The sequence below is a fragment of the Dendroctonus ponderosae genome, unplaced genomic scaffold (genome assembly GCF_020466585.1).
Source record: "Dendroctonus ponderosae isolate FM_Combo_2020 unplaced genomic scaffold, Dpon_F_20191213v2 Dpon_F_20191213_260, whole genome shotgun sequence".
Classification (NCBI taxonomy): Eukaryota; Metazoa; Arthropoda; class Insecta; order Coleoptera; family Curculionidae; genus Dendroctonus; species Dendroctonus ponderosae.
The window spans coordinates 3678-14382 of NW_026018469.1; the positions used below are offsets into that span (position 1 = coordinate 3678).

The 10705-nt window shown below is 31.9% G+C and overlaps 2 protein-coding genes across 4 annotated transcripts; one reads left to right on the plus strand and one right to left on the minus strand.

Moving 5' to 3' along the window:
- The first annotated feature begins 206 nt into the window (after positions 1-206).
- Positions 207-4702, plus strand: LOC125503711 (dual specificity protein phosphatase 23-like). Of its 2 annotated transcripts, none has more exons than XM_048664446.1 (4): positions 207-673; positions 1764-1898; positions 1953-2116; positions 3938-4702. In XM_048664446.1, exons 1-4 carry the CDS (start codon positions 619-621, stop codon positions 4133-4135), a joined length of 552 nt encoding a protein of 183 aa, XP_048520403.1. In that variant the 5' UTR covers positions 207-618; the 3' UTR covers positions 4136-4702. The 2 variants fall into 2 exon arrangements, with proteins under 2 accessions (XP_048520403.1, XP_048520404.1); XM_048664447.1 differs by lacking the exon at positions 207-673 and adding an exon at positions 749-1548 and having other exon boundaries at positions 1614-1898.
- Positions 4703-4818: 116 nt separating this feature from the next.
- LOC125503710 (transcription factor IIIB 90 kDa subunit-like) lies at positions 4819-9459 on the minus strand. 2 transcript variants are annotated; one of them, XM_048664444.1, is made up of 9 exons: positions 9184-9459; positions 8573-8666; positions 7708-7840; positions 7519-7612; positions 7306-7437; positions 6629-6838; positions 6310-6559; positions 6053-6222; positions 4819-5906 (listed from the first exon to the last, which is right to left on the minus strand). In XM_048664444.1, the coding sequence occupies exons 1-9, from the start codon at positions 9236-9238 to the stop codon at positions 5740-5742; spliced, it is 1305 nt and encodes a 434-aa protein (XP_048520401.1). In that variant the 5' UTR covers positions 9239-9459; the 3' UTR covers positions 4819-5739. The 2 variants fall into 2 exon arrangements, with proteins under 2 accessions (XP_048520401.1, XP_048520402.1); XM_048664445.1 differs by lacking the exon at positions 8573-8666 and having other exon boundaries at positions 9184-9247.
- Between the last annotated feature and the right edge of the window lie 1246 nt (positions 9460-10705).

Consider the following 10705-nt stretch of genomic DNA (forward strand, 5'->3'; position numbering starts at 1 on the left):
GTATAAACATAAATACTTTGGAAATAATACATATTAACTTCTACTCTACTTTCAAAGAGTTGTTTTCCTAAGTTGGACAGTCCAAAGACACAGATTCCCCTGTTTCTGCTTACACTTGTTATTGTTGGTACACTTATTTGTTCAAATTCAAATACACCAGGTTCAGTCCAAAAAAAACATTGCAGGAAAAATAATACATTTTTGCTTTATGAACTATATTTAATCAAAAATACGAGTTAGCTTTAAAACAAAGGTTAACGATTTTTCTAGCATCCATCTGGATAGAAGTACTTGGAAACACCATATTTTCAATCAGAAAAAATAGATGGTACTTGTTTTTAGTAAAATGTACTGGTTCATAGACCGAAAGTTCCAAGCCAATATTGGCTTAAAAATTCTGCAGACCTTTGAAACAAGGGCATAAAAAATCAAAATTCTACTTGGACCCTTTAAGTGTTCTCCTTTAAACTGAATCCCCCTGCATATTTAATGTTTTATTTATTATTTACAATGTTTGTGTTGTACTTAGCAGGTTATACGTGAAACATGTCATAACGGTGAAACAATGACAAACATAAAGTTTAAGTTAAATGTTTCCATCATTTTAAACACTACAAAATGTTGGCTGTATTTTATAGGGTATTCCTTGTAAAGAAAATCGGAGTTAAAGCAGGTATGTCTGTACACATTTTAATGTTTTCATATATTTTCTTCAATTATCCAACTTATAATATTATTATTATTATTATTGTCTTCGTATTCGTACATTTTCTTCAAATAGCTTTTATACTCAAATTGTTTTCGTCTTTGATTTCTGTTAAAAATGATGATTGAAGAAACGACAACACAAAAATAAAAAACAATATTCAGCAAGATTAACCCATCACTTAAATGGACACAATTTTTATTAAAATATGCAAGGATTTATGACACACATTGGTGTTCTTTGCCCTTTTGTTTTTCACTAACTGACTGTGAATAGGAGTATCTCCATATTTCCTAATCTACATATCGCTTATAAGTAACATCAGATTAATGTCGTTGCAAATAGCTAATCGCAACAACCCAATATTGATTGGAAATCTGCGTGAAAACCCTTTCAGACACATCTGAAACAAGATAATAAATTAATTTAGACTGTGACAGAGTGTGATAATTTAAAATTTGCACGTTCCTCGGCCTTCTCCTCTCTTATCTAAATCACTTCTGATTAGTTTTAAACGAACCGTGTCTAGAATAAAATTAACTTTTCAGTTATTATCCAAAGTCATAGTTGGTTCATAAATTTTCTCAGGTCTCGTCACTTCCACTATTTAATCTTGGATGGAAAAAAATCCGAGCCTTTTTAATAATAATTCTGGAAAAGGCCACAATTTTAATAAGCTTCCAACGGTCTTATCAGATATATGCAAAGCATTTCATTGTTCGGATAATGTCTTATTCTGTCGATGACGACGGAAAAAGTATATTTTATATAAGGTTCATCTGCATTAAGTGTTAGAAGTCATATAGTGAAGTAAATACGAAACAAAGCTATTCCTTGCAAAGGTGATTGTGTCGTTTGAGTCCCTCGGAATTTTTAGTTTTACTTTACACGCTAAATCGTGTTTTAGGTATCAACAATTCATAACTACACATGCAAAATTGTCGCTAAGATGCATAATAATTGTGTGTTTCGCAAAAGTTTGAGCATCTTTTCTCCTTCTTTCCTAACATATGAGCAATCAAACAATAAACAGAAAGAAATAAAAGTGTTATTCCAGTGAACCGCACAATGACTTTCCATGGCGCAGATGACCAGACGGAACCATGGAACTTTTCATGGATTGTTCCCGGGTTATTAGCGGGCAGCTCCTGTCCACATACAATAGAAAATTTAGTGTTTTTCAAAAATCAAGGTAACTATAAAATTGCCGTAAATGGAAAATGATGGTCTATGGGTAAATTTTAAGGGATTTCTCGTTTAATAACGCTATCGCCGGAATATCAGCCACCGGTCACAAATTTTCCAGAATTGCAATGGAGTTTTATTCCAATAGAAGAGTTTGAAGCACCAACACTTGAAGACGTAAAACAATTTATCGAATTGTGCGAAATTGAAAAAGAACACAAGCAGGTAATATCTGTTGCTATACAGGGTGTTTCTGAATGAACAACTATTTACGGGTTCCATGGAAAATTAATGATAGATTGGTTTAGAGAGACTAGTCTAGAAATGATTATTTGCAATCTTGCTGGGTAAAACTAGGTGAGTTTTTTGGGGTTTCAAGTCGTCGTTTGGTTCGGCCTAAAACACCGAAAATCACACCAGTTTAATTAAAATTAATTAACAGATTGAAGTTCGAAATTTTTTCATTGTCTGTTACTCTCCTAGCTTTTGGGGAATACCAAAGGACTACGCAACTTCCCAATTAATCGGGCATTTTTTCCAACATTATAAAGGTGTCACTGACAAAAAACCACACGCTTTCAAAAGTCTCTTCAAAGATTGCTTTAAAAATATATTACGGATGCAAGAAAAAATCCACAAAACTCTCACATTTGGTGACAAATATTCAGGTGTTTAGCAATAACGTAATAGTTTGTGAATTTTCTTCGACTCGCTGCATTACAGATTCTACTATTCATTCATGGATTTTCAGGGTCTTCAGATAGACCTTCAATCATTTTTTTTTAATACATTTTACCAAAAGTCCTGTTTTTCTTTAGTTCAACATTTACAAAGAACCAAAAAATCCGTAGATCTCGTGATTTTAATGAAAATTATGAAATGTTATTAGAGAAAATGCAGTTGCGTGCAGACATTAATAATTGCACTGACATTTACAAAGAGCGCAAAAAGCGACAGCTGATACGACCTAATGAAATTCTAAGGGTGTTCAGATTCAAGTGTTTTTTATAGATTTTGCACACTTCAAGTTGCTACTCGCTCTATATCGTTAGTTATGAATTATTATTGGCCAGACTGTTTTTTTTATTATCCGGCATTTACAAAGAGCTCAAAAATCAGCAGATGATGCCATTTAAATTAAATCGTTAGAGTTTTTACCTTCAGACGTTCTCGATAGAACTTGAAAAATTTAAGTTACTGCGCCCTCGATATCGGTAGTTATGAATTTTTTTGAAAAAGATGCAGTTGATTGAAGACATTCATATTTACACTAACATTTACATAGATCACAAAAATCAACAGTTAATGCGATTTAAGTGAGTGTTCTAAACGAAATTCCTGAAAATCCTCACAAAAAAAATTAACTTTTCCAGCATATGAAGAGATGATATTCCTAATTTTCTCTTTAAACCTAAGACAAGTTAAATTTCATTTATTTACATTTACATATAATTCAAAAAACTTTAGTTACAACAAGTTTTTAAAAACAAACCATCAAACTTAGTATAAAATTTCTTTTAACACAGAAAGTTAGTTCTAGAAGGTTCGGCATGTCTCATCAGCAGCTCATTGTCTTGGAGTAACTTCATTATCAACAGTGTTTTATTCACTTTCAGTTTTGAATCCTTGAATCTTCACTGATCAAAAAAATCGACCATTGATTATCCGTTTGACCTACTACTTATAGTTCCGCATTAAATGCGTTCTTAGATTCGATATCTGATTGGTCGTCTGTTACTTGCGTCGTTTTTTTTTCAAAATTGAAGATTTTACGTTTTATCACCAATCACTAACAAACATTCATCTAGAGCGAAATTATTTATTTGCATTTACAAAAATACATGAACCATCTTTTGCTATTCTTTTTTTTTGATTAAATTTAAACATAGCATATACATAAAGCGTATTTTCGCGACAGAATAATTTTTACAACAATTTTTAAAGCAAACTGCCACTAATTTTCCATGTAGCAAGCAGCCTATATAAAAACTTGGGTTTGAGATTAAAAAAAATTGAGTACAAATCAACAATAGTTTTTTTATTTAGGCAATTGCAATTCACTGTAGAGCAGGTCGCGGTAGAACAGGAGTAATGGCAGCAATTTATCTGGTCCATTTCTTCGACATGTCTCCAGAATCAGCTATCACGAAACTCAGACTGATGAGACCGGGATCAGTGGAAACGTATCAGCAGGAAAAGGCTGTTTGGGAATATCGGGATTACTTAAGAACCAAAACGAAATAAAAAAGTTGCTTAAAGTTATTAAATCAACCTGTAGACTAAAATTTAAAAAAAAAACATTAATCTTACTTACGTAATGTATGGCCTTTATCTCCAAGTTAGATAACATTGCAGACTCAAAACGTAATGAAGTAACAAAGGCTCTGATTCCACTTGCTCCTACTTTGAAAATCTTGATTGGCTTCAATTTTTCATGTTCATTTTCACTGATGATCTTGACAGTGTGATAAAATGTATAAATATCTTCTTCCCTTTGCCGCACGTAAAACACGAAGCCGCCATTCAAATATGCGATTTTTCATCCCAAAAATGGGCATTTTATGCAAACGAGAATGGCATAAATATACTGGTCGTTTTTTTTTCAAGGAATGTGTTGTGAATGTACTAATGAAAGCCAGGAGATTATTTCGGCTTTGTTCCAACAATAGTTTGGAGCTCATCAACGCCACTTTTATTGATTTTAACACACATTTCAATCCTACACATGGTTTGTGATTGAATCTGATTGAAACTTGTTATTAAACACGCATTTCACTTTTAACCGAAATTAAAAATACTGTTTTAAAAATACATTGTGTTCCTCCTTCTCCTTTCGTCCACCTAATCTGTTTAGAAAAATAGATAATTTGCATATTATAATTTCCTGGAAACTAGGTGGGCTGCATACAAAAACATAAAACAGAGTATTCGCATAGCAGTCATATATTAACAGATTAATAGGTACAATATACATAACTTAAACGGGTGTTTAGAACAGTAACAAATTTACAGCCTTTACTATTTTAAAACAAGATTCTTAAATAAGTGGCAAAAGAATATTTTGTAACAAAAACTATATGTCCATACCTCTAAGTTAAATATGCATAATAAAAGTTTATTTACATTACAGCCAGACATTTCAGTACACAAAATACTGATGGACTTACAGAATAAAACTGAATTTACTAAATTCCTTTGGAAATCTGGAAGTACAATCATGTATTTTCAATGTTTAATGAATAATTTAATATTACAATATCATTAATTAAATATGTTTGTACTCATTAAGTCTTAAAAGCATTTTTTAAACTGCAGACAACCGTTATATTTATGATTACGAATTTGTAAAAAGTGATAAATCTATATATTCCAGTTGCAAAAGTATTGCGGTTGGATCAATTATTCTCTCTAACCAAGTGCAAATATCTAATATATTAAGACCAGAACATTATTAGACCGATTATCTATTATTAATCAACTCTTTTAACATTAAGTAGGTAAAAATTACGATAATATTGGTATAAATGAAGAACCTGTAAGTAGAAAACCTTGCAACAAATTAAAATAATTTAACATTTTATGAAGTGAAGTAATCAAACAGCTGATGTTAAAGCGGCCAAAAGCAATTTGAATACAACATTATTTTTTACGACCAAAATAATAATTTCTTTTAAATTCAATGTTGTCTCCTCAATTCAAGTAAACAACTAATTACAAAATACAAAAAGTTTTCGTTCTCTTCCTTTCTCCATATTCGCAAATTATCATATACTCGCTAAAAGTATTTTACGAAAGTTACTTACCATAGTTATTCTAAGCAATTTCCCTTTATTGTCAATTAATTATTATTAATAGTCGCCTTCGTACCCATAATCATCATATTGGTAATCGTCTCCATCATTTTCTTCTTCATGATATTGTTTTAACATATGTAAAACTCCCAATTGATTTGCGGATTCATCAGGTTTTTCCTCTTGATCGTCATAGAAATCAGTTGTATCCTCTTCTTCCACAACTGATAATAAAAAGAATATAATTACCAGTAATAAATGCACGAAAAATACGGTGTAACTTTAAACAAAAGAGTACCGGCCTAACCGGGTAATAAGTAGTTTATGGAATGAATTTCTAAACATTTTTTTTTTGTAAAACTTGGCTTACCTTGAGCATCTGATTCTTTATGTTTCGATTTTAAGTCCCTCTTAACATCTTTTTCAGCTGGTGGTGACGTACTGCTTTCGATGAATGGAAGACCCACGTCTTTAAGCTGTTTTCCTCTGGGTGCTCTTTTGGGTGTTTGTTCGTGAATAATGTCTGATGAGTACTTAAGCCTGAAAGAAAATGTAAACCACTGTACTTTTCTATCATAGGTCGTGTAAATGGCATTAATATGCAGGCATAGTTTAGAGATGACTAACCTTTTAGCAGAGTCTAAACCAGTCGCGGACTCTTCATTTGGAGTTGGAGTGTCATCTGACGGAGATATGTTCAAGTTCTTAAGAACATCATAGTTAATTTTCGATGAAATTTTCTTCTCGTGAATAATCCTTTCAATAGCTTCCCCTGCAGAATTTGCCGGTCCTATTCGAGTTCTTTTTGTTGGTCGTTTCCGCGGTTTCTTCTCGGGTTTTCCTTCTTCGGTCTCTTTTTTCAATTGCTCCTCCTTGTCTGCAAAATTAAATTAACTCTTTGGATAAAAAATATGAAGACATTTCAGCAGTGGGAAGCATCGCCTACCTTTTTGTTTCTGTAAATAATCCGCATTAATTTCAGTCCACAGTGTGTGTTTGGTTTCGGACTCTGCTTCAGTTAAAATATACGTGTCCAGTTCTTCATCATCAATATCATCAAAGTCTAAATTCAGCTCAATTTCATTTTCTCGTCGTGGCAGTGCATTACAAGTATCTTCTAATGAATTTGGAAGTCCTATACTCTCGATATTGGGACCTATAAATGCATCACAATTGAGTACATCTTAAGGTTTCCATCCATATACCTGCTAATGTGAAAAAAGCAGGTATAAAGTAGAAGAATTTGAAAAATGAATTGCCAGTTCGCTTTCAAACATGAAAAATCTGATATCAAGATATAAAGTCTGGTGTTTTGTAATATGTGGTTTTACAATAAAAAATAACAATAGAACTTGAGAAACCCCTGGAAAGGAAAAGTACTCAAACTGCCAACATTAAATACAGAAGTTAAATAATAGATAAAATAACTAAAGTTTCGCATTTTTTAAATTTCCTTGCTTAGGTAACTAACTAAAGTTACTTTTGACAAACTACTAACAAACATGCCGTTGAACTTAGTACCTACTTAACGGTCTCAATCTGAAATTCTCGCGCTTAAAGTTTGATCAAGAATTTGCATTTAAATAGGGCCATAAGTGTAACAGTTGTAAAGCAATGTCTTACCAAGTTCTACAGGAAAACTACAGTTTGGAGCATCTTCGTTTTCCTCTATAATCTCCTGAATCACGCTCATCGTTGATTCGTGTATAAACTTTTCGGCGTCAGATTGTTCTAGATTCTTTTCATTCCTAAAAACTTCAAAATATGTGTATTAAAACATAGACTTACGTGTGCAGCAATGCAACAAAAATGTCTATTTAAAATTTGAATTCCTACCAGGCAATTTATTGGACTTGGTTTTAATTTGCTCCAATTGCACTTCGATTGTTTTTTGCAGATCGTTGAATTGGTCGCTTTCTTCTTCCATTACCTGCAATCAAATTAGCATTTTAAGTTTACCATCGGTTTATCAACCAAAAAAAAATGTATGAAGACACTTTTGGAAATATTTCAGCTTTCAATTACCTTCATCAGACGTTCCTTGTCTTTTTTCCTTGCAGCTTTGAATGATGGCGGATCTTGCTCTTCTTCAAGATCGACCGTCATGAATTCTTCTAAAGTCAACGAGCTACTTGGTGTATCACCAAACTCGGTCAGTCTGAAATCAGTATCAGCTTTAAATGACTTAATGAATAATTTATTATCAACAATTATAATGTTTTTTACATTGAAATGAAGCCTCGACAACTATGCTTTAAAAAATTTGACATAAAAACGTTTAATGACCAATTGCAATGCTCTATTAGGACTATTAATAAAACACTTAAAAGATTTCATCTAAGCGTTTCCTTCATTATTTTGGGTTCTACTTATTCTTCAGGGTATATAACAAATATGCCCTGTTATTTCTTCTTTATGCCTTTCTATTATATTTTTTGGCTGTTTTTTTAATCTCGATATGGCTCTTTTATTTGAGCTCCTATTAATGTTTTTGCCTTGACTTGTTTTAACTTGTACAAATTTAAAAAACTATATTTAGTTCATCTTTCAATTTTTTTGCCTGCTCAAAACCATTAAATTTAACATTGATTATCATATAAATTTTTACTAAAGGATAACGTTTCTTTGGTTTTATTGCATGTCCAAAGAACATTATACTGACTCTTTTTTATTGGCTAATATTTGCCAACATTTCGAATCATTCCCGAATGTGAAAGACTGAAACTAAAGTTGACGAGTGGCCGATAATTAATAATTTAACGAATATAATACAACAGCACCGGTAAATTCAAGCAATATATATCGTTCTTCAAACGATTTTTCCAGATTTTCATTGAAACGAAACTCAAGTTGAATTGGGAAATTTTATAAGAAATTACATCGTATTTACCTTTTTCTCATTGTAGATTCGTGAATCTTTACAACTTTAACTATATCTGGTATCGAACGGTTAAATTCGTGGAGGCGAGCGGCTATTAGCAAAGCTGAAAGAAAACGGAAATGATCTTGAAGAATTATTTATTTCTCAGGGTGCCAGTAAAGTGTTCTATTAATAAATCCAATTATCATAACGTGGTGTAAACGCGACTCACCCACAGCTAAATTTCACCTTGCTGTTATTTTATTAAACATTTAGATTATTCATAATAATCCTAATGTTGTGTTTGAAGACGTAATTTAGACCTAAACATTGCAGTTTGCAAAGAGGTACCAATAACTAATATTTATGTACTTAAACCTATAACCAATAACAACAAAAGCAAGCAAAAAATATTATAATTATAAACAAAATCGTGCATCAAAACTGTTTAGTTTTACTTTCAATGTCCGGCTCGAAGGACCATCATTTGCAGCGAATTTGCAAGAGAATACAATGCATTAAACGTTCATGTAGAAATGCAGTCGTGACGATTTAGTAGACACGTCGCTTGTTCTACACCAGATAATCCCTATACATTTAGTTATTTTTTTTTGTCGCCACTTTTTTATTTCATATTTTACCTGCTCCACACAATCCTGACGGTCTCCTTCCAGAATGTATGCTATCTCTTTTCATCCGTTGAACCAATCGCAATGCAGTATTCGTAACTTGTTGAGTTTTGGCTCCGAATTCCAACTTTGAAGCGAATCGTAAAATGTATAGACAGGGATCTGAATCAAATGAAAATTAAATGATTAGTATAAACCCTGTAGAAACGTTACTGGCAATCGTCATAATCAATCGATAAACACGTAAGTCTAATCAATTCTCCTGCCATTCAAAGTGGCTCAAATAACCAGAGGTAGATAATACACTGAAATAAATGTTGAATATTAATACGTAAAATAATGCCATGTGTGTGGCAAATAGGTTTTAAAAATATCTCGCTATGTGAATTGAATATTCACGGTTCTTTTTCGGATGTGTACGGGAGGTCCATGTTCAACCAACTTATTTATATAATGAACACGAAAATTCAATGAATTAACATATAAATACACAGCAAGTTAAAAAAAATATGCATTTAAATTCATATGAACCGGCATTTAAATGTATACAAACTATTTCCCATTTCGAAACCATGTTTCGAGCGTATTTTGTGCATGCATTGCAATATATTTCAATCAAATGTTATGAGGAAAGTTTTGTGGTATATTACCTATGCGCTTGTGGGGAACAAAGAACAATATTGAATAATTTAAAATCTAAATATTTTAGGCAATAAAGTTCGAATGACAATAACTTTAAACGAAAACTTTTAGATACTGAAGTCCTTTCTTCAGGACTAACTTCAAACTTCAATAAAATTGGGCAGAATTGGAAGATTTCTTCCCTCCCTTTCATTTAAAGAATGGAAAAGGGGCAGAGTTTGATTGGAGTTCAATAAAATTGTATGATTGATTAGTTCACTCTATTCACAGCAAAAAATGGCAGAAAGACAAAAAAATGGCTTTAAATAAACAAATAGTTTTCAATGGAATTGATCGAAAATAGCAAATAAAAGTAAGTGTGTGAAAGTGAACTAAAAAACATCTACTTGAAGCATTTTCCTTTAAGGATTTCAAAACTGTTGTGCAAAAAATTTCCTTTAAAGAAACAAATCGTATTCTATTCAATTTATCGAAAAATCCAAGTTTCCTCAAAGTAAAATTAAGGTAAAATTCAATCCTTTTTTACAAAATTTATACTTTACTTATTGCATCAGATTATCTAGATTAAAAGACAGAAAACTGGAAGATATTTTAAGATCCTGGCAGATCGCGTATTAACTTAGTACTCAACATTGTTCATATTATTTTCATTTTAATAAATGTCATTATAATTTTTACTCAACCCCCTATGCATACCATATGCCCTTCTGCATTTGTATACGATGGCGCAAATTATAGAATTTGAAAGGCAATAGACGAGCCAAACCGGTGACTTGGACTTACGTCCAAACAGCTGAATGTTATATGAAAGTACTTGCATATTTTGGCCTAAATTTACCGAATAAACCAATACTATTGCGCCGTGAAGAAAATATTTAAAATTGAGTAATGG